Below are 24,820 nucleotides of genomic sequence, written 5' to 3' on the forward strand. Positions count from 1 at the left end.
TGTTCTGTATGTAATATGTAATATTAAAACATTGATCCAGCAGCCCCAGAGTGAAAAAAACACATAAAAAAACATCTGGGGTGAATTTACACACATTAACAGTATCTTCATCAAGGCTCTGGATCTGACTGTAAACACTTTTACAAGTGGTACAGGTCACCTGTTACCCACAGATTTTAGGTTTAGAAAGGTTTGTAATATTTTGCATCTTTGTCTTTGCTTTTTTGCTTTTGTAACATGGTGTTAATTTGTCGAACCAAGTAAATCTGGTCTAAGCATCTTACAGACTTCATGAGTAATTCCAAACCATCTGAATTTAGGCTTTGGCAGCAATCGTATCAGTGATGGGTACACCAGGAACTGTCTCCCTCACTAAAGGCCAGTTCATGCTTTTTGCATGCAAACGTCAGAGTGACGCACATTTCATCATGTACCCAAATCTGTGAGGGTGGATGAATACTCCTCTGCAGATGTGCAGCCCAAAATATTTGACGGAGTGGACTGCGCAAACTGCATGGGCCAGTGGGAAAATAATAAATACTGTGGGATATGTGACGAGGTTTTTTGTTATCCACAATTTTAGATTTCAGCTTTAAATGAATACAAAGACACAGATGGCTTTAAACTCCTGCTAAGAAATAGTTCCAACTTCTCCAGAAATCCTGTCCGCCTACTGTGGTACTGTAGACATGGGATGGAAACACACTCTGGCTTTCAAAGCGCTTGGCTCACCTAAAGAATTATTGGTGTGTTGCAGCAAGCCAATTTGTGACTATAGCTGCTGCATTCTACTGCAAAGATCCTGAAACTTAAAATTAGTCAAAGCTAACCTTTCATGAACATCCATGGGGACCATGTGTGTTTTCTGGTTTGATGTAAGGGGCAGCAACCCTGTCAATAATAAAATATTTATCTGTCTGTATCGCAGACAGGTGCATAGTATTGGTAATAGCAACCATATTCACGTCTGCATGTGTTTACCTTGGCTGGCTGTTTTCATGGGAAAATTTGGCTGCATTAAAAGCTAATAATAATAATAATATAATAATAACAATAATAATAATAATAATAATAATAAAGCTTGAATAGGTTTGTGTCCTTGATGTTCAACTGCAAAATAAACATACATTTTCAAAAGGGCTAATTATGGTACTTTCGTACTTATCATGTCAAGTAAAAGTCCAGCGGTTAATAGCGGAACAGGCAGCATGTTCTGCAAAACTTGCTAACTCCAACAAGAGGAAGAAGTCTGCAGGTGAAGACAGAGAATAATTGTGCAGCCCATGCTGTCCAGCTAAGACTGTTAAAGAGGAGAAATTAAAATGCTTTTTGTTTTTTTAAGTTTTAGTGAGGGAGGATTCAGGTGAGGGCAAAAATCTGAATGTTTGCTGCTCCGTCAAATGAACTGCTGTGGCCTGGAGGGACGCAGGTGCTGCTCCATTCTTGTCTTTACGAGTTCAGAATTCTGCAAAGGGTAGTAGACTTGGAAAAACAAGTCTCCCACCTCTATCTCCCACCTCTAGCAGAGCTATGGCAGCATTCCAAGGGAGACTGGGGACACTGAGTCCAAATAGATCATGTTCAGCATCTCCACTGGTGAAGCTGCTACTCTGAGCTGTGGCTTCAGGGTGTTTGGTGCCTGTTGTGGTGGTAACTCCCAAACTAGATGGTGGACACTGGAGATAAAGGGAATAATCAGGCTGAAGAAGGAGTCCTATCAGGCTTGGTTAGTCTGTGGGACTTTGGAGGCAGCCGATAGCTACTGACAGGCCAGTGGGCAGCGGCTGAAGCAAAAACGTGGGTGTGGGAGGAGTTCTGCAAGACCATGGAAAAAGGCTTTTGGACTGCCTCGAAGAGATTCTGGCAAACTGTGAGGCGACTTGGGAGGGGAAAGATGTGCTTTACCTGCACTGTGTATAGTTGGTGGAGCACTGTTGACTTCGACTGAGGATATAGTCGGGCGGTGGAAGGAATACTTCGAGGACCTCCTTAATCCCACCTCTTCTGTAGAGGAAGCAGTCTGGGGATGAGAGGGCCGGTGGCAGTAAATCGGACTCTTTCCCGGCAAGGCTGCTCTTTGCCTTTGTCATCGATCCTGTTCATAATTTTTATGGACAGAATTTCTAGGTGTAGCCAAGTGGGAGAAGGCTTTTATTCGGGTGGTCTGAGAATCTTGTCTCTGCTTTTCATACATGATGTGGTTCTGTTGGCTTCATCAGGTGGTGGCCTTATGAAACCACCCTACCCTCATCTATGGTCATGAGCTTTGGATAGTGACCGAAAGAATAAGATCGCAAATACAAGGGGTGGAATTGAGCTTTCTCTTTGCTGGTCTCTCCCTTAGGGAAAACAACATGTTTGTTTGATTTTTTTTCTCTCTATCTGCCCAGCATTCAGATAAGCGAAGAACCTTTGTAACGCAAGTAACAAGATACTTGCAACCGTAAGGTGATTACCGAATTTAACATAGCAATGCTTTACATACCGTGCTACTGAAAAATGGAATGTGATTGCAGTAATGTGATACTTTGTAATGTGTTACACCCAAAACTGTTTGCAGGTATATTTGCTTTGTCTGCACTGTTTTGACATTGTATGGTGTTGTCAATGAGTCAGTGTGATCTTGGTGCTCCAGTTTTCCTACTCCGGGTCAGATGGCGTTTCAGTCGACATTGTCCAGGTGACCTTCCTGAAGCTGCTAAGTGCCACAGCCAAGCAGATATTCACCTACCACTGCCTTAACTCTGCTGCTTGGCTGCACACCGCCACGTACAACCACGAATACGCACTGCGCTTCAGAAGCAGCGACGGCGAGGAGCTGACATACGAGAACACACATTACATCACTGCACTATACGACGGGTGTCAGGTGAGGAACTCAGACACACATTTGAGGATAACTTATTAATTAATGATTTTGTTATTTATTTACTTTATTCAATTGTCTTTGTCTTCTCTAGACACGCTCAGGGCAGGAGAGGACAGTTTTGGAATTTGACTCTCCGCTGTCCAACACGCTTCCCATCATCGATGTAGCTGTGTCCGACTTTGGAAATAAGAACCAGAAATTTGGTTTCGAAGTTGGCCCGGTCTGTTTCAACGGTTAACAGAGTCAGGGAGTAATTTAAAGGGAAAACGAGCCATGGACATTTTTTACATGCAGGGAAAAAAAGAAAAAAAACTAGATTCAAAACCACATATTTATAAGTTGATATACCTACAACAGTGTTCCTTCTTCTGTACACACACTCGTTTGCATACTCTGTCCTTCATTCACACAGCCCTGTCAAGCATTCTCACTGTGGGCTTACATGCTGTCATTAAGAGAACTGCATACATGTACTGATTGTTAAAAACCCCTCAGCGACACTCATTTTGTCTTCTTTTCTTTTTGAAGGAGTAAGTGGTGCTCTCACAGTTTCATTCGTGTCCTTCTGTTCTTACAAATAATGAGCTGTGCACTCAAATCTCATCCATATGTAGTCACACAGAAGCATGTTTCTGCAATGTTCATTCTCCATGTTCTTCAGCATTGTCATCAAACCTCAATTTGTTGTGTTGTTTTTATCTGTTGTTGTTGTAATTTTGCAATTATGCCAATCTGTTATGTCATGTATATTGGAGTTTAATTCATCATGGTGCTATAATGGAGCTCCTTCTGGAGTAAATGTTTTTTAAAAATGGGTACTGGGGCAGTGCATTTTTTTCTTTTTTTTCAACATTGTGAAGCCATGTTTAATATTTTTTCTGCTTAACAACCTGTGGTGTGTGATTGCCTCGAGATCTTTCTATGCATATATGTGTGGGGAAGTGACTGATTAACATATTTTAATAAAAGTACACGATGTACATTTAAGTTAATAAGATGAAATTTGTTTTTTTTAGTGAATACATTTGCTTAACAAAGACAACTCCGGGAGCAGCTTTAGGTCTGCACTTTCATAATACATGTCAGTTTGAAACTGTTCTTAGAGCTTGCAGGTGTGTCGGTCTCAGCAAATATTGATGGTTTCTTATGGGTAACTTATTTTTTATTTCCTTTAAACTAAATCGCACTCGTGGACTCATCTAAAAGATAGAACATGAAAATAAATAAATAAAAAAAAAACTAATGAACAAGGTTAGCTACATAAAAGCTGCATAAAATTGCTAATCACATTCCTTAATAATCAAATTGTGTTTGAAATTTAGCTGAATTATGTACATTGTCGTGTATAATGTTGAACACACTATATCAGATTAGTTGTGCGTGGTCTGTTAACATGAGCAGTGCTAGCACCTGTCATCCACAGGTTGTGTTACGTTACAACCCATATGGAAAAGAAATAGTAAAAACTTATATGATTTACTCATGAAAGTGGCCACTTTCTCATTACTTTCATATATTGTTTTAGTAAGTATCCAAAACATACAAGTTTCATTATATAATTTTTCAAGGGATCTTATATGTGTTTTCACTCTTGTATGCTTTTCATACAAGTTTCACACAAGACAGATACAAACTTTATAAGATTTATATATATCTTTTCCATATGGGAAGTGATTACCAATTCCTTCAGTTACTAACATTCAACCTTTATTTTTAGTTTTTAAAATGTAATTAATTAATTTATTTATTTTGTATCTGCAAGTACTGCACAGCTGTGGTAGTTAGCATATCTAACAATTGTTTACAGTCACTTCATTGTTTCCAATTTCCTGTCACAAAGAGAGAGGTGCTGCCGCTGTCAGGGCTGGAGCCCCAGTTAGTGGTCGGTGGGACGTCATAATATATCTTTGACACAACAGGTAACTGCTGCATGATACTAAAATGAGAATAATTCTTAATTGGCTAGTATTTCTCGTGCTGACTAGCAAGAGCAGCAATCTTTAAACGTCTAGTTATGCACATCCTTAGTTTCTTGGTATGAAATCCACCTATAATAAAGTATCTTGACCATAAGGGTAGAAAGTATAAAATATTACAAAAATTGATTTATGCACTAAAATGCCATTCATACACAGCTGCACAGAAACCTGCTTCTGCAACATTCACTCTTCATGTTCTAAGTAAAAGTATAAAAAGGGGGAACCTGGTTTCAGGTGAAAGCAGAAGTGTCTTAAACCAGCATTCTTTTTAATGGCCACCGGTGGGGCTATAATTGTCACAAAAAGATGTGTGGTCTGATAGAAGTCATCATAGACAGCCATCGGACTTGACATTTTCCTGGTGAGTTTATGGGCTCAGCCATTCATTCATGGGGTAGCTCAGGAGGTAGAGCAGGTGATCTACTGATTGGAAGGTTGGTGGTTCAATCCCTAGCTCCCCTAGTCTGTATGCCAAATATCCTTGGGCAAGATATTAATCAACTCCAATGCATGCTCTCTGATGCATCCATTGGAGTATGAATGTGTGTGAATGGTAAGTAAGCACTTAAAAGCATAGAAGACCGTGCTTGGGTGAATGTGGCATGTTGTATAGAGCGCAAAAGTAGAAAAGCGCTATATAAGAATCAGCCCATTTACCATTTCTGTTCATAGTATTTCCATTTTGAAAATTTGGGTTATTCCAAGTTTCATAAAGGAGGATTATCTGTGATCCGATCATTACCATTTCAGATCAGTCCCTTGCTCTGCCAAGAGGCCAAGACAGCAAAAGTAAATTACAATCATCTCAAGGCTTTGAAATGGGATTTGACGAAACAGAGGATCACACTGAGGTAGTTATGTCTCTGGAAGTGTCCATCTTTTGGGGTAGTGTGGGGGTACTTGTTCTGAAAATTGAATGAATCACAAAATAAATTACAAAATACATTAAGTTACTTACTCTCAGCAGATAATTATTTGTTACAGTATTCGTTACATTACTTTCTAGTTAATCTTCAGCATGGCCTGAGATGTACTGAATAAGCAATGCATCTAATTAACATAAACCAAAGGCTACAGCTCCACAGAAGACACACTTTCTTATAGTGATTAATTACTACCACAAAGCCAAGAGCAAAGCTGGAAAGGAAAATGTTGTGGCCAGGCTGACTCTGCTGGAGAAAAAGTAGTGCTAGAAATGGAGATTAATCCTACAAGCCTGACTGCTCATCACTGCTTTTGTTACCTGTTTAAAAGCAAGCTTTTGCTCTTTCAAATGGGTCAGTTTCTCACAATTTGCTTTATATAAGCATGCTGTCTTTACAAAGAGTTGATGTCCTGTTAGCTGCTGCATTTGTGGCTGTTTGCACTTCCATCACGTTCTTGTTCTTTCACAAAACAAAACAAAAACAACATTGCTCATATCTTCACTCCTCAGAAGCTGTGTGCAGCTTCTGAGGAGTGAAGATTGTAACACAAGTGCAGGGAAAAAAAAGACCTGAAAAATGAGCCGATTTTCCAAATACTTGAGATACTTATGGAGCTCTTCATGACGTATAGTAAAACTACATTTTGTGAGTGTAACCAGCACATGTTTGAACTCCCTTATCCTGAAAGGTCACTGTGTAGGCTGATGTGTAAAATGTTAAACCTATCGTTAACTGGATTGCAGTGACCTTAACATGCTTGAAATGTCATCTCTAAACATGAATTTAAAACCCAATTAAATTTTGAATCATTTCTAAAGTGCAGAATATCGAAGGTGAAAATAAAGGCACTGCTGGATTTACATCAGCAGCATTCAAAAGCTTTCACTGAAAATAATAAAAATACAAAAAAAAGTAATAATAATAATAATTTCTTTAACCGGAACATTTGAGTGAAAAGTGATTCATGAATTTCTGGCCGGGCCCTGTTGTTTGGTTGGCATTAAGTCAAGTTTGTCATTAATTTCACGCACAGCTGGAGTAATGTACGTAAGGTGTATGACTATTTGTTATTGGGTTTATACTACAGGCCGAGCATGCGTGCATTATATTTCTCTCTCGCCACCTATGTCTTCTTCAGTTGGCCTTTCCTGTTACTCTCTCTCTGCCTGCTGTGCCATCTTGACATCTGCATTACAATCATGCTGAAACTTTAATGAGGGGAAGCGAGTGAACACAGTGAGCTCATCCAAGAGTATTTAACAGCTAATTTCCAGCAATGAAATATGGATTGTGTGACATGAAAGTCACCTACATTGTGTTTAAAGCCAGAGTGGCAGGTTCACATGGAAGACAGCCAGCACAAGTTAGTAATTTATTCCTGTTCGGTTTGTGTACTGAAGATAGATGTCAGTGTCCAGAGAGAGAACAATGCAGAGGAAAGGAAGTTTTTTTTTTCTCTTTCTCTTATTTGTTTTAAGCCATCTGAGGTATGATAGCAGATACTGGGAATAATTACCAGAATATATGCTAACATTTTACTTACCAACATGACGAAGCTTGCCTTGACTTGAATCATGTTCGTTAACTGGCACTAGCCTAGCCTTTAAACTAATGCTCAAAACCATAGACATTATAACACATGGACATAACTTATAGGTGGAAAAAATGAAGCTAATACGTCAGTGCCTAAGAGGCTGCATTCTGCCTAAAGGCCACCAGACGGCGATAGCTGTGGTTGAAAAAGACCTGGGGTCCCATAGAAGTTTATGGGAAAAAGGCTTTCTGTCATGACCTCTGTAAACACTTTCCTGCTAGGTTTATAGGTTTAGTCACTCATTTTTGTTCTTATTGAATAAAACATTGAGTCTGTTTTCTTAAAATTGTGGTATGTACCCAAACCCTAATTGGGTAAATACTTGTCAATCACAAGTCATTAGACTTATTATTAGAAAACAGTGGGTGATGTTACTGTACCACACCAGCATACATGACAATTACAGAACAACGTCCATCTTTTATACTATGCTGTAAAATGCTGTTCAGTCACATCTAATATTGATTTAACATATAAAATATTTTTAGTTTACTTTTATATTAGACTGTGTTCTCTCATTCTTATTTTACATATTTCAGATCTTTAAAACTAAAACTAAACATAATATATATAGGATAAAACAGTTTTACATTTAAACTTGTCTGAATAGTAAATTTGCTGTAGAAGAGAGTAATAATTTATAAAAACCTTCCTGTTTGTGTGTAACATCATAAAATTTTAGCTCACTAGAATACAGCAGATTTGTTCTACTATTGTGTCTTAATAAACATGACAGTTAATTTTAGTTAACTTGCATTTGTTTTATCCATCTTTTATTTAGGCGGATACTGAGCCTCAGTGTATTCTGGGTGGCAGCCACAGTTAATTTATGCAGTCTATGGTTGTGAATAATATGAGCTGGTAATGATTGCTCCTTAGATACACTTTTTTTAAATTTGTTTTTATTTTTTTATTTGTTTGTTTGAATGCAGCTCTTTAATTTTTCATCAAGAGACTGAAAAAAATCAATGTTCTGGTATTAACCATTGGTATTAAGGCAGAAACTTATATATAAATGCATCCATTGATACCTGTAATGGGAAACATACTCGATACTGGATTCCATATTTTATGCAGGAAACAACTACAAACTTAAGAGGCATGTTTTAAAGTAAAGTGTTGAACAATACAAACAATAACATCAAAGACAATACTATTGTTAAACAGCAGAAAAAATTGTAAGATAGGCTGCCAGTTTCTATCTAGTTGCTGGTAAACTTTCTCAGCTTTAGTCAGGGACTTTAAGAGAAACACAACACTTTTTAGAAATAAATTATTGTGTTATCTTGTTAAATAAATGTTATATATTAATGCTACAGACCACAGCCCTGATTAGCTCCAACATGAATGTTATTATTTTACTATTAGCCATAGCCGCTAGCTGCTACCTTAACACAGGGCTAAACTGCTAGCAGTTAAAAGGCTAACGTTAATGTGCGCAGCAGCTAGATTAGCATTAGCAACTGTTTAATGTTCCAGTTTTGTGAAAATGAGGGCTTTGCTTAACTTTAGAAAATGTTCAGTGTTGTGAACTATGAGTGTAAAAAACTCTTTTATATATCACTCTTATATAGTCATGCGATACGAGATGGATAACTGTTCCTGTGTTATGAGGGGCTGCGTGAAGTCGTGTATCAACTGCAGGAGCCAAGACAGCACTGTTGGTATTATACCAATTTTTAGTATCGATTATTAAATTATCTGAGTAACGATTTTTTTTATTTTGATAACCTTACCATTGAGCAATTTTTATTATTACATGAGTCAGAAAAGTTGGACATTTTTTGCTTTTTTTTAATGTGGAATTTGGGAGTTTTTAAAAACTAAGATTCCGTACAATTCCGGCCCTTTTTCCAAACTGTAATAGAAAAAGTTTTCCTGAGTTCTAGAGAGTAACTTTATGATACCAGAATCAGCAGTACAATCTCACATGCAATCTGTTACTAACAAGTGCACCCACTCACTAATTAACTGTATATTCACTGGCTGTGTTAAGCAACAAATAATCATCCTTTTCACCAACTCCTCCTTCCCTACGCCTCCTCTCTAATCTTCCTCAAAGACAGTTGCTGTCTCCAGTCAGCTCTTGAGTAGCTCTTCACAGCAAGAACACTAGCACTGTGTTCTTCTTCCACAGCCTGAGGGGATTCAGTCACTCCAAACTAGTCAAATTAGTCATAACCTCAAGGCTACGCAAGGAAGGTGTACAGTACCACGTTTTCTTTCATGTCTGGTGCGTGTCAAAGCTGGGTCAAGACCAGGAATACCAGAGGGAGAGAAAAGGACAGCCATGAGTCCACCTGAAGCCCTGTGGGTGCTGCTGCTGCTGCTGGTCACTGTCAGCTCATGTAAGGTAAGGAGACACCGTGTCCCCAACTTATCCATTCAAACTTTGTATCAAATGAGCCAAAATGTAAAAGTTTCTAAACTTTAAAGTGGTTCTAGGAAAAAATTGATGTACTCTGATTTATCATTTTGTTAACCAACCTTGTGTCTTTTATATCTCCTGGTATTTGCTGGACATCCCCAAAATAGTTTAGCCATATTGCCTACATGCTAACAGTTAGAGCATGCATTTTTTTTAAGGGAAACATATTTATAAGTCACAAAAACAGGACTAAAATAAAATGAAATAAATTTACTGAAAGAAATAAAATGCTTTATATAGATCCACATCTTAAAACATATTAGATAAAGAAAATATTGCTGACAAAAGAGTTTAGATCAAAATCGACCTCCCAAAAATGATATTTTTATAGATTTGTTTTGCCAAGTTTTATGCTCAGAGAAATCACGATCGTCTATATTTATTGTTTCAGTTATTTTTTTTTATTATATTATAGTTTTGAGTTTTCTTCTTGTTTTTATCTGTTGTACTGTATTGTTCTGAGAAACTTTGTCGTTCCGCTCTACTGAAAAGATGGCGATGATTAGTTTGTAAAAATGCAGAGAGGCAGCCACCTGAGTCAGTGACCAGAAACACCCTGAAGGTGTTTTACACCACTCACTTGTCATGTTGGCTCTGTTGTGCCCCTCCTCCTCCTCATGACTGTGTAACCTTAAGTGCAGCTGATTGAAATATTCATGTTTAGAGTATTTGCTGAAGGAGATTTTATGTATAATCCATGTGTATTCTGCAGACTCTTTATCTAGAAAAAAAACAATGAGTATGTTACTCCTTATTAGAACAAAGGCAGTATAAAATATTTAGTGTTGGTTGGTTAAATTGTTGACACATAATTGCTCGAGGCAGGAGACGGGGAAGAGCCATGTCCTTCTATAGCTCTTGATGTTGTTACAGGGCTGCTAGTTGTGCACTGCAGTCTGTTTAGCATCGCGGGTGGCCTTTTGCAACAGCTCAAAAACACCAGCTTGATGTGTCAGTATTATCCTATTTTCATTAGACTGAACTAATTACAAACTACAAATGTCCATTGCTAAAAATGTATATCATTCAATGATTTTGATCCTCCTCTTTACCGGTGATTACCGTGAGGCCTATTTGACACTATTCCAATATTGTGTTTGATCCTTGCGTTACATTTTCATACACACGATGAATTTACAGTACAGTATACTTAGTTTGTGTTTAGTTCTTTTTTTAAGCTTTACATTCATTACCATATTTTGTAGACTTCATCAAAAATTGCCACTTAAGTGCTGTCCTAAATACGGTCAGAAAAAAATACAATGAAATGTGTCTCATGGGTAAAGGATTCATTTAGCAGTGTCACTGTACAAATTAGTTTTACAGTTCAGTTCAACTGAAATTCCTTTATTTAGCAGCAGCTCACAACAACACTCAACTTAAGCCACTGTTGTAAGAAAAAAAAAGACGTATATGCAGGCTTTTAACAAAAATAATGTACACCGTCTTTCACATTTAAGATTTTATATGTCAGGTTATATTAATTAAAAGAAAAGGAAAAAAAAAACGACTTTATATGGGTTATTATAAACATCAGCCAAAATGCAGAACACTTACTGCTTCCATAACAATTAAGAGTAGCCAGGCGCTGCTGATCAAATACACGTGATTAACTGATCATGAGTGAGTGCGAGCGCCTCTATAAAAGCAGATGTTTTGTCAGTTTGCTGGTCTGGAGCATTCAGGTGTGTGTTAACACACTGCCAGGGAGGAAACACAACAGCAATGATTTTATAGAAACAAATGTTGCTGCCCATCGATCTGAGAAGGGTTATAGGGACATTTCCAAGCAATTTGAAGTCCATCGTTCAACATTGAGAAAGATTATTCATGAGTGGAAAACATTCAAGGCAGTTGCCAGTTTTCCCAAGAGTGGACGTTTCTAGGAAAATTACCTCAAGGTCAGTACTCAGAGAAACTGCAAAAAATTCAAGAGATTTCCAGGCCTCAGTTGGCATGTTAATGAATTAAAGTTCATGACAGTATACAGTTTTAAAAAGACTGAACAAGTATTGCCTGGCTGGACGGGTTACCAGAAGAAAGCCTCTTCTTTCTGAGAAGAAGCTGTTTGGAGAAAACCAAACACAGAATATCAGCACAAGCACATCATACCAGCTGTCAGCTTTGTTGGTGGAGGGCTGATTATTTGAGCTTATTTTGAAGCCATGGGACAAGTCACTCGTTCAAACATGAACTCCTCTGTTAACAAAGTATTCTGGAGTCAGCTGTCTGTCTGACAGCTCAAGCTTGGCCCAAATTGGGAAATTCAACAGGACAATGATCCCAATCTACAAAATAATGGCTGAAAAAGAAAAGAATCAAGGCATTGCAATGGTCCAGTCAAAGTCCAGAGCTCAACCTGACTGAAATACTTTTGTGGACCTTAAAAGAGCTGTGCATAAAACCAGTGAACTGAATTAACTCTGTCAAGAAGAGTGGCCTGAAATTCCTTCAATATTTCCTCTATGACAAAGTCACACAGAAAATTATTACTTCAAGCTGTTGCTTTTTTTAAGGTTAGTTTTAAGGTTTTTCTACAAGCTACTAAATATTACAGTGCGTCTGCATCCTGGCTTAGGTTTTATTAAATAGATGATACATGACACGGTCTAATATGTAATGTACCCCCCCCCCCCCCCCCCCAATCTGTTGTGCAAACCTTGTGTTTGTGAAGCACAGCCAATCACAGGGAAGTTGCCTGAAGAGAAGGGAAACAAAATGTCATGGCTCAGCGTAAGACTAACAAAGGGGATTGTTTTGAACTACTAATTGCGCTAGTTAGCATAATAATGACACTTTAATTTTTTACGGCCTGCAAGGCTTTCATTTATTCATTCATATAAATAAATAAGCCAGTGATTAGGGCAGTTAGTCATTTGGTTTAAAAAAGTGCCAGGAAACATTTTTTTAAAGAAACACAGCTCACCGCTTCACAAAAATTAGACAAACTGTGGTTGTAAGTTAAACCACTGGGAAAATAAAACATATCAAGCTAGAAAAACTCATCTTCATTGCAAAAACAATCAATAACAGAACAATAGTCTGAAGAGTAGCAGTGTTGCAAATGCTGCTGATAAAGAAAGTGGGTACCAGGAAAAAAAGCCTTCAAAATGCACATAGAGACTTAGACTTAGGTAGTTTTGTGTATACAGTAAGTATATTATTTAACTGGGACACAGTTAGGCTTTGTGCATAAGTGCTGTACCAACTTCTTTTAATCTGAAGTCCCCAGCAGGTGGATGTAAACGTTGTAAACACAGTGACAGAAGTGGCACACAGGCTGGATTTTATTTTTGGAGTTTGTTGCTGCCATGGAAATGCTGCAGAGCCAGATCAAATAAAGCATCTGTACATCTTGTACTTTCTCTGAAGTTTTGATCAAATCCAGTGTAAAATCTCTTACACAGTTTGGTTGTCGGCAGGCAACGAGGGCCACATGGTGGCAGTGTTGCATCAGTGTGATTTACATGAAGCACAAATGCACACACACGCACGCACACACTTAAGGGAGAGGTCAGTCCAGATCATTGTGCATTCCTGTAGGCGTCTGCATTTAATCAATATCAAGGAAAAGATGGGGACATTGGACAGAGAGGAAAAAGAAAGGTGTTGACTGCAGTCAGGATGAAAAGGGAAAATTAAAGGTCAGGTAAAAGAGGAAGAAAATGGGTATGGAAATGATAAAAGAGGGTGAAAAAAGCAAGAGAATGGGATAAGTGTCAGATGAATATTCTTTTTTTTCTCGTTAGCACTTTTTTTGCGGCGTGCTTTTTTTTATTGAATCAAATATGGTTTGAGAGGAGACTGTGGCGCTTGGATAAAGAAGTGGAAGGAATAGGTGAGAGTCTGGGGGAGAGATGGAGGAGTGTGTCTGCGAGAGAGGGTGGAGGAAAGGCGGGAGGGAGGGAGAGGCAGAGAGTTAGTGGATAAATGAGAGAGCAGCGCTGGCTCAGCCACAACGCCTCACTGCCAGACGAAGGAAGGAGTCCAGGAAACACACATACACACACGCACACACACATACGCACACACACACAGTTCAGACCAGCTGTTTCCAGGAGCACCTCCTGCAGCCTGAGCTGGATGTTTGGACTTGATGCGTCTTTGCATGGATGCATCTGGATTTATCTACTAACCTGTGGCAGTGTCTTACACTTCAGAAGAGGGAACATTCGTGTTTTTTTTCTCTTCTTTTCTTTTTAAACAAACACTGCAGAGCGACTGCACAACCTGTAACACCATGCTGTGCAGCTGCTCTTGTTAGAATGACTGCTGTGAACAGTTTGGACTGTGTGTGAGAGCCGGCCAGAGTTTCTGTTAGTGTGTGTGTGTGCGGTGTGTGAATGTGTATGCATCAGGATGAGTGTTCCCATGTTGAAAATTGGAGCGGTGCTCAGCACCATGGCTATGGTAACTAACTGGATGTCCCAGACCTTACCGTCGCTGGTTGGACTCAATGGAACCATCATCTCCTCAGAGGGCACGCATGAACGGATCGTCAGCGTACGTATTCATATTCATATGACTAAAAATGCACGCATACACGCTGTATCTGTGCACTTCCAGAACTTCGTCTTCATCAAACGATAGAGACGTGTTTTTGTTGTCACTTGAGTTGTGATTTTCAGCAGCACCTTCACATACTTCTCTTTTCTACACAGCAACATCCACTTTCAGTAAGCTCCTTTGTGACATGATCTGTAATTATTGCAAGATAAATGTCTGCTTTTTCATTGAAGAAGAAAAAAAGCCCCAGCATCTAAGATATCTACAATGACGGGGGAAGTAAGTCAGATTCAATTATCAAGATCTTCGGGGATATTTTAGCCTGCATGCAGCAGATATTTGATCTGTTCACTGGTGCAGAAAAGACATGAAAGAAGGTAGAGGAAGAAAAAAAAAAGCGCTCACAAGATCAGAGTCAGAGCACAATTAGAAAATACACTACAGCAGGTGGCACAACTGAAGACTAAATAGCAGTAATGAATAAATAAATAAATAAATAAATAAATGAATAAGCTTTTATGAGTCATAAAGAACACATGTACAGTATGCACACACTGCTGCACACACACACACACACTGCTACCCACAGACCGGTAATAGGATTGCTCTTTCTCAGACTTACTGGGGTGATATTTCTCCTAGGGAAGGCTGACTCACCCAATGGGACAGCCGGTGATTTGTTGCCCTAGCAACCCCCCTGGCAACCCGAGACATGGGGGATCACTGCACGCACCCTGGTTTCTTCACCCTGTATGCGTATCCTGTGCGTGCATTGCAGTTTGTGTGCGTTTGTGCGCACACTCAGGGTTTGCATGATTTACCTTTCTGGCATCTCGCATCTGCTGCGTGGTGGTACTTTGCAAGTTCAGCAAAGTGCATGTAGTCTCATGCAAGCAGGTGCCCACACACACACACACTCACACAGACCGTGGCTGAAGCAGATGGAGATGTTAGATGGGCAGTGTTGCTACTGCAATAGTTGACAGACAGTTTCTAGATGGGAAATGTCTGAAATCTGGCTGTTGTGTCTCTGTAATCCAGCTTAATGGCACATAAATTTAATTGTTAGCTACATCACTTTCTCCAAAGTGTTTATTTATTTATTTATTTATTGCCAATTGTGCTTCCCCGGAGTCTTATCAAATGAACTCAAATGCTCTTTAATCAGTACTACTTATCAGGTTCCAAATGTGTTTCAACTTTGCTGAATTAATTTTAAACTGCATGTTAATTAAAACATAAATTGTATTAAAAGGTTTTTCTTTTTGTTTTTTAAGATAAGGGTTGCTAATGAATTGGTGCTTTGTTCAGCTTACATACTGAGTAACAGAAGCATTTCAATGGATTCTTTATTGTTTTAAGCAACTATTGTAACTATTCACTATCCTCTGACTCTGTAGCATTAAGTTTAAGCTAAATTGAGTTTTTATTGGTCATTTTTAAACTGTTCTATTCATTTATGTATCTATTTAGCCTGTTGCCACAACACATTTCAGTTGTTGGCCTTTTACTTTTTGCTACATAATTTTATTATATTTGAGATTAATGTTGCAGCGTTTCTGTTGCTAACCTGTTTTGCCACGCTCAGTCAGAGCATTCAGTGTTTATGTGTTACCGCTGACTCACTATGTGCATATTTTTCTTATGTCATAAGAGCATGTGACTTTAAAAAAAAGAAGGCTTCTATACAGTCTATTCATTGCAGTGCTAGTCTGGGTAAACACACTCTAAGCTAGATGGTGTCAGTAAGACTTTCCGATTTTTCTCTTATATAGGATGTTACACACATTTTTCTGAGTTGCGTACGTCCTCCTGTCTCCTCAGCCTCTTATCAACAATTTGTCAACTGCAGAAATGCGGCTCTGTTTGCTCCGCGCTCTCTGTATTTGCTCTGATCACAATCAGTCGAGCTGCCTGTGTAGATTTTTATCATTTTTCCCTCGTGTGAAATGAGCCCCGAGGTGCCATATGTCCTCTGTTTAATTACATCGAGCAGGAGGCACAGCCGATGCTCATACATTCAGCTCATTCACATCTTCCTCTTTTTAAACCTCAACGCTCGCGTCGTCAGCTCCATTGTGAACGGGACTTCAAGGTTACCCCTCTGAACCCAGCTGATAGATTTATCAGATGTTTCCCTCCAGGCCGCCACGGTCCCCCCTCCATATTTCCCTCTCGTGCCTTCATCCTCTCGGCAGCCTCCTTCTCTCATCCTCCTCTGCCATTATTCTTTTTCAGGGTTTTTAGGGCAGCTCAGTGTGACAGGCTGTGAGTGTCAGATCAAACTCAGCCGTTCCTTTGCATTGTTCTAAAGTGTTATCACTAAGTAGGTCAAGCTGCAGACCTGGATAAACCTCACAGTAATGAGCTCGTGATTTAGCGTCTTCTGTGTTTTTTTTCTTTATGGTTTTTAACTTCGTCTGCTGTTACTTGCTTCCAAATGGTCAGCCCTCTGGGAACAATCGGTGTCACCTCAACCTAATGAGTCCCAAATAACCCAAAACATAAAAAAGGGTCTGATTATATAACAGCTTAGACTGTATTTTTCAAGTGCTAATAATTGCCTGTCCACTCCTCTGTGCTGCAGTTTTTAAAATCACCTCAGCAGGTTGGATTTGTGCCATTCTTTAGGCTACAAAAGATTAAAAATAGGATTCCCCTATGGTGAGACAAATAATAACTTTTTATTTTATTTTCCTACTGTCTGAATAACAAAAAGTGAAACGTACATACTATTACACCAGCAGGAGTGCTCACATATAAAGAGCTGCAAATGTACAGCGTTAAAACAGAGTCGTAAAGGAGCCACTTGAAATGCCTCTTAAATGCTAGAATACGCACACGGTGTGCCTCTTAAGCCCTTTCAATGAAATCTCTGTTTTGTTTGTTCTTCATATCACGATGGAGACTCTCTGATCTGAAACCCAGTGTTTGAGTCATGAATTAATCCTTTTTTGTCTTACACCAAAGCCCTTCTGATTTTGTCCCCCCCTCCCCAAATCAATACCAAGGACTTCCATTAATAATAAGCAGAAACGTTGTTTTTCTTTTTGAACATTAAAATCTCTATTCGACCGCTGGTCTCGTCTTTGAAGAGCACCTGATTGTGGATTATCAACACTAATCTACTGACCCAGTGCTTTTTTTTTTTCACTTTAATCAAATATTCAATTAATAACTGGATTTTAGATCGTCATGGGTAAATTCAAGTGGTGCATGTTAAAATAAATATTGATTTTAAAGTGATTTTTTAAAGGACGTCATAAATGCAGGCTCCAGAATCCTTTCATGTTGAACATGCAGACTGACCCAGAGTGATTTGATTAGTTATTGAACTTGGGCCTGGTTAAACATAGACTGTTTAGAACTGTGTAGTGAGAGGACCCAAATGCAAGATACAGGGAGGCAGAGTTCCAATAACAAAAGGCGAGCTGTTTATTTAGGCTGTAGCGAGAGCCAATAAACTAAATAGCAGATTTCCAAAAACAAGGCAACAACATGGGAACACAGAGAGAAGGTACGACTACAGGCAGCTCAACAAAAGACCAAGGGGATGCAGGACAAGTTATACACAGAAGGCTAATCAAGGGAGGGAGTAATATCAGCTATACAATCAGCTAGATGAGGACAGATGGGAAGTAAAAGCAACTGTAAAACACAAGAGGCAAAGGATTACCAAAGTAAAGCAGGAAATGAAGAATAGACAAAAGGATATGTATAAGCTTAACAGAAGCAAATGTAAAACATTAACCAGAAGTAAAACATGACAAGTACTTAATGCTCAGAAAGCTCAGGAATCAATGGAAATCAAATCCTAAAAGCTGAGATGTCAAACTCATTTTACACTGTGGACACATGTAGCCCACTTTGGCTGCGTTCACACTGCAGGTCTTAATTCTCAATTCCGATTTTTTGATCAAATCTGATTTTTTTTGTCTGTTTGTTCACAAATAAAATGTGACAGCAAACGCGCTATATTTGTTTCGTACTTTACGTTTCTCAATTTTGCTTTAAGTTATAAGGTTATTTTGTTATTTACATATGGCCTAATAATTCTCCTTATTGCTGTTTTAGAGAGGAGCGGCGCTTCAAAGGATAGTTGCAGATTTCTGTCAGAATCTGCAGATTATACAGTACAAATAAAATGTTCACGTTTCTCCAACGTTGTCTACCCAACAGTTTCACTGGATGGCCAGGAAGCATTCACGATGTCTTCTCGGGCGTTTCTCCGGCGCTGATAATTGGCGTCTGTCTTGTGTCAGTGACGTAAAAGATGGATTTAATGCGACATGACCATTCAAACAGCAGTCATTTTCTAAAACATCGGATATGTATCGGATTCAGTACCACATACGAAAGTGACCCAGATCGGATTTGAAAATATCTGATTTGTGCCGTTCACACTGTCATACCATGATCGGATATGGGTCGCATAGGGTCAAAAAAGTCGGATTTGATGCGCTTTCGCCTGCAGTGTGAACGTAGCCTTTGATCTTAAGTGGACTGAGCTCATGAAACTCTCCTCTCTGTCAGTGTAAAGACACTTTATCACACATTTAGTCCCTGAAACACTTTAATATAAGGAAATGAAGTGCAGTTAAAACAATGCATCTCAGTTTTTCTTCATGATGAAGAAATGATGCTGAAGTCTGTCGTCACTAATCTTTGGGCTTAAATTTTAAGATATAAATGTGTAAAATTAAAGAAAAAGTCCTGTTAGCTCCTGTAATTATAAAAGTGAACATTTTTGTTAATTGACAGAATGTCTTTCTATCGAAGATTTTGAAAAAACAGGAACTTTCTGTCATTTATTTACTTTGGTGTGTATCAGTGGCCACGAGGGACATTTTTATTAGTAAGAAAAGCTCTGAAATCTACAAAAATATCGTTTAAATCCCCAAATGTATGCTCTCCTTTACACTTTACAGTGCTGTCCCATGGGCCAGACTGAAGTCTTCAGCGGGCTGTTTCAGGCTCCAGGCCTCATGTTTGACACGCCTGTCCTAAACCATAAATAATATTAAAGAACAGAACAAATCCTGTCATTTTATAATTTCTTGCTGAAATCTCTTGGTGCGGTTAAATAATACGTTTATACTTACTGGCTAAACAAGAGCTGAACATGAGCTTATATCTGTGTGTGTGTTTGTACCAGGCTTGTTTCACACATTAGCTTGCTGAGGTGCTATCTATTAATAGCTAACTCGTACTACTAACAGATGTCGCCTGTTGTTGAAGCTACTCTTGATTTCAGTCAGATTTGCTTTATTAAGTGATCCACAGAGCAGATAAAAGTACTTGTTCATATCCATAGGGAAGAAAATCTGCTAACACAGCTTTTCTCCTTTTTTATCAGCTTACCTGAAACCACTGAATCAACAAAATGGCATTGATCTCTCCCCCACCTCTACAACAGCCAAACCACACTCAAAACCAGATTACTACAGTGTTTCCTGTTTCCCTGCTTTTAGCTTTGTGACAACGTTGTTTAGCTAATTCAATTTTTATGTTTTCTTAATGTAAAAAAGAGAATTTTCCTCACACACAAAAGAAAGTTCAATCCTGCAGTTTATCACAAACCTGACATAGTTTTTACTCACCAGGACGGTTATGGAAAATTGTAACAGGAGAAATAACTTGTAGCTATAGTTAGATAAATGTAGCGGAGTAAAAAAAAGCACTATAAAAGCAATACTTTCGTTTGACTGTTAATTAGAAATTGAAAGTTCAGTGAAAAAACCCCCACTCTATTGCAGCAGGAGGACCTCAAATAGGCACTTAAGGACAGTACTGGAGTAGACGTATTTTTGCAGCTGATAGTTTTATAAGAATTGTGAACGTAATGAAAGCTGACAACTACTTTAGATGAAAAAAGGAGCATTTTGTTGTCCATGTAAATGAACACACAGGTGCTTTTCCTTGCATGAGCGGGGGGGGGGGGGGGGGGCACTCTTTTATGCACTTTCTCTGCAGTTTTCACATTTTACATGGCAATCCAGTGGGCTGGTGTAGACCCCTCTTCTGGCAAGTACAGAACTCTTTGATTAAGTGGAAAAAAATAGAGATTATTAAATTAAGAATAATTATCAGATTCAGATTGAATATAAATATAGAAATATTTTGAATAGAACTGTATATTACTGCCTTTCAGACACAGGAAAGATAAACCATTTTCCCTAACATTCATGTTCATGATACTTCATTTGTACCTTTAGGTAAATTTGTTCTGCAGCAGTGGGCCATCCGTCGTCATATTCACACTCTCAATACAGGCAGAACAGACAACAATTGTACATAGTACTATAAAACAATGACTAAAAATACCTTGGGCTTCATGTCGCCCCCGCTAAGGGAAAAAACTGTAAAAACTATCATTTGTTCATTTGAGTAATGGCTGCTACAGCAAAGCTATTTTTAACTTTTGTTGTTTTACATTTTGGGAACAGAAGCGTTCGACCAGAAGGAAGAAACTGGAACTGTCTGGTGTACAGGGATGCTGTGGTTAACCAGTCAGCCTGTTAGACCACTTAACAGTTTGATTGAGTGAGTTTGTGTTATTTACAGATAAGAATCCAAACCACGACAACAAAGAAAAGGATAAAACAGATTCAATAAAAGCACGATAAAATGAAATCATCATGGTTTTATCAGTGCGGAAACAAGAAAGCCTTCTCAAACATGGGAGTCACTGGTGCCCCTTCTTGCACACAGCTTCACAGTTTGCTTTAAAATCAAGCTTTGGATCAACAACTATTCCAAGGTATTAATATTAAACACACTCCACCATCTGACCTTTAATAAAAGTAGCTTTGTGTTTAGGAGGGCTTTTCCTAAAATCAGTAATCGTGTATTTAATCTTAGATGTGTTCAGCTGAAGGCAGAATATTTATGAGTCCTCACTGAGATAATAAGACAATGCAAATTAAAAATAATCGTATTTCACTGTTACATGATCAGCTCCTTGTGTTTGTTACCTTCCAATTACGTGTTGCCAACAAGGAAGTTGCAGAGTGCCCTCTGGTGGACAAACTATGCAGCCTCAACACTCGTAACATGGTTAAAATATGTTTTCCACCTCAATTTCTTACCTTTTAAATTTTCATTATAAATGCTGATGCCAATATATCAGTCCCAACCAATATATTGATCAGGCTCTGATTTGTGTTATCAAAATCATTTGTACTAGCTACTGTTTCCAAGTTGTCCAGAGTATTATCTAAAAGAAAGTCAGGCTTAATTGGATTTATCAAATCTATCAAAAACATTTTCCCTCAGTCGCTGTGATTACTGTTGAGGGTGTTATGAATTATTTTACCTTGAATCACATGCTTCTATAACGGCTTCGCTTAAGAATGAATACATTTCCTACCTCTCATTTACAATATGTGCTGAAAGATAAAAGTAGGCATGCATATAAACAGATCATGGGAGATGTGCAGTCATCATTTGAAAAAAAAAAAAAAAAAGCTCATATTTTGGTGTAAAGGTAGAAATAAAGATAAGAGGAGTTACCACTCTTTTTTTTAGGAGAATGTAGTCTCTGTTAAATCTCAGTTTCATAGCCTTTGAAGTGTTTGCATGTATTTTTTATTTTCAGCCAACACACTTCTTTTCAGCGTCTCAGTCTTATTCAGGTCAGACTGCAGTCATCAGGGCTGAACAGATATTTTCCTTTTATGTCGTTATCGTTGTAGCCGGCACGTAAATCTCTGCGTGATCTCACCAGGATGCGTCTCATGATTTAAGTGTCTTTTTATGTTTGTCAAACGGAGATTGTGTGCTTTCTGTGTTTTCATTGGGCTCGACTTCACCAGAGACATCCGTGTCCAAATCTGATATTTCTCATTTGTTGCTAAAATCAGCTGTGACGTCTCCCACATGTCTGTGTCCAGGAAAGCTAGCAGCATTACTGGAGAGTTTCCACTCTCTGCCTCTACGGACGGAACTGCTGTTCTCTCTGGCAAAAAGTCACCGACTCCCCAGAGCTCCCACAAATCTGCACAAAAGATGATTTCTACCCTGCAAACAGTCCACACCAGTGCACAACCAAACATCTATGAGCAACCAATTAATCTCTTAAAATTTCAATCATCAACTTAAATTTTAATCACTGATATTTGCTTTCTGTTTTGTTGTATTATTATTATGCAATGTTAAAGCATACGAGTGAGTTCATAGCACTGAAGCTCTTCGCTTTAATCTCTAAATGTAGCATCCGGTTTTCAGATTCCTCTGAATGTGACGAGGCCCCTTTTTAAGCTAAATTTAAATCAAACTGACAAAGCAGAAATAAATAACCACAAATACCTGAACCTCTGCTTTTTTTTTCTCTTTTTCTTCTTCGTTTCTTGCTGTTTTCACAGCTGAAGAACAAAATGTGTCTCTCAAAGATATTCGACATTCACAAGACCGTGAATGTTGAACATCATCACCCTACATTCATCAACAACTTCAAATGAATGTAAATGTTGCTCCATCCATCTCTGGATGTTCATTGTTTTACCAATAAGTTTCCTGCATTAGTGCATTTACACATTTGTTTCCTGCTACCTGGCTGCAGCATGCAGAACAAAAAGGCATTTTCACCATAAATCATTTAATCCCTCCCAGTTTGATTTGATGGTTTCAAATGTCAAACTTGTGCATTGTTAAATGTCAGTTTTACACATTTTAACTTGGTTTCCATTGTGGTTAATCTAATCTGAGCCAGACGTTTTAGAGTCTTTTTACTGACAAAAACAGACCCATGGCCTGCCATGTCACAGAAGCATAAAGTAGTTAAGCCAAGGAGCAATGGTGAGGTGATTATGTGGTTTGTAATGGAAACAGTTGGACTCCAGCTTGTTGTAATTTAACTTATTTTTGCAAAGTGCACATCGTCTGCTCTGCTAATAGGTGATGAATTTGGCAGTCTCATACGGTTTTATCCATATATATAAAACAACAAAGCTATTTAATTAAGAATAATTTTGCTAAAACAAACTGTCTAATTGTAAAAACCCAGAGCCACATCAGCAGTATTGGAAACAAAACCCCAACATATGTTTTGTTCTGTTTTGCTTTCTGTGCTTTCCTCTGCTCACCCTCTCATCTGGTAATGTGTTATCCCGCAGTGACTTCATTAACACAGGGCGTGTTTGTGTGCAGGGACTGTACCCGGGCTCAGAGGAAGGCTGGCAGGTGTACAGCACGGCCTCGGATCCCGACGGCAGGTGCGTGTGCACGGTGGTCGCCCCGGCACGGAACCTCTGTAAACGAGACCCTCGGAGTCGACAGCTACGCTCGCTGACCGAGCAGGTGCGTGTGCATTTGTGAGTGTTCGCCTCGCGCCTTGAGCGCGTCCCTGCACGTTTCAGTGGTCAGCATTGACATGCGGCACGGGGCAGAGGCAGTGTACTGGAATGAAAATATTCACTGGACTGTCTCTTTGTTTTGACACTTGCAGAAACACACATGAACAGACACACACGGGCTTCGCTGACAGATGTATTCCTGATACATCAGTAGCCGAATCCTCTGTAGACTGCCAGTCATTCAGCATGCCAAAAGAGTTTAAACTCAAAGAAACGCTGACAGATGGGTGGGAAAGAAACACTTTGTTCTGTGTCGTGGGTGCAGCTCAGCATACGACCATTTGTGTGTAACTGTTTGTGTGTGTGTACATGTGTACGGGGCTATTCAGTTTATGTCTGTGTCCTAAGAGAGGGTAATAAAAGTGATTTGTGACAGAAATTGATGAATTATTGAACAGCATCAAGTAAGCAAACATTTCTGAATGCATTCGCTATTCTCAGCCTCGCACACGACGGCACATTTTCTCACCAACGCTGTAGTAAACCGGAGCACACCAATGGTAATATCGCAAAGATTACTACTCTTTTTGTCCTCCACTGGTGCCGTTACATCCTGTTCTCGCTTCACACAACACGAGAGAGAAATGAGAAAAAGGTAGATGAACACTATCAGAAATAACTCCCTCTTCTCTCCTCGCTCTGCTCTTGTTGAGAGTCTTTTGTATTTATGAATCTTAATCAGCTCAGCATGTCTCTGGAAGTGACACCTAGATCCCGCTGTGAGTGGTAATGTGTGTTTGTGTGCGGTGGTGTGAGCGCTTATTTTTTATTTTTTTATTTTTTTGTCTGGCCTCCACAGAACGTGTTGTACAGGAGATGTGTGGGCGGGTTTGTTTGTTTGTTTGTTTGCATATCACTCCTGAATATCAGGAAATATCTGGGTCATTTTTATAATAGATTTTTTTAAACACTTGTTTTTCATTCAACATTAAAAGAGATTTCAAGTGTGTGGTACACCCTCTGCCTGGTTAATGAGACGGGGCGTCAGTGGGGGTTGTTTTTCTAGAGCAGGACACGAAAGGAGAGGAACTTCTGTTTAAATGGACCTAATGAGATCTAAGAGAAGGGAACAGGGGGTGTGCAAACTGTGTGTCTTTGTATTATATTGTTGAGCAGTGAATGGGGGATGTTAAACCCTAAGCATGAACTGCTTTTAATTTAAAAA

The 24,820-nt window shown here is 38.9% G+C and overlaps 2 protein-coding genes across 3 annotated transcripts in view; both read left to right on the top strand.

Annotated features, from left to right (window-relative positions):
- Positions 1–3,848, top strand: part of LOC134629005 (collagen alpha-1(XI) chain-like) — a 46,612-nt gene extending 42,764 nt beyond the window's left edge. The window contains exons 65-66 of the mRNA XM_063475879.1: positions 2,636–2,869; positions 2,961–3,848. Coding sequence (XP_063331949.1) covers positions 2,636–2,869; positions 2,961–3,107 — 381 coding nt within the window. The 3' untranslated portion in view covers positions 3,108–3,848. The remainder of the gene's footprint in view (positions 1–2,635; positions 2,870–2,960) is intronic.
- Positions 3,849–9,463: 5,615 nt separating this feature from the next.
- The window catches only part of LOC134629008 (noelin-2-like), a 41,393-nt gene continuing 26,036 nt past the window's right edge, over positions 9,464–24,820 (top strand). Inside the window, exons 1-2 of one of the 2 annotated variants that reach the window (XM_063475884.1) lie at positions 9,464–9,721; positions 23,450–23,599. In XM_063475884.1, the coding sequence (XP_063331954.1) occupies positions 9,659–9,721; positions 23,450–23,599 (213 nt within the window). In that variant the 5' untranslated portion in view covers positions 9,464–9,658. Of the gene's footprint in view, positions 9,722–13,766; positions 14,300–23,449; positions 23,600–24,820 lie in introns of those variants that run through there. The other variant, XM_063475883.1, reaches the window with a different exon arrangement.

This window comes from Pelmatolapia mariae, linkage group LG6 (genome assembly GCF_036321145.2).
Source record: "Pelmatolapia mariae isolate MD_Pm_ZW linkage group LG6, Pm_UMD_F_2, whole genome shotgun sequence".
In the NCBI taxonomy this organism is placed as follows: domain Eukaryota; kingdom Metazoa; phylum Chordata; class Actinopteri; order Cichliformes; family Cichlidae; genus Pelmatolapia; species Pelmatolapia mariae.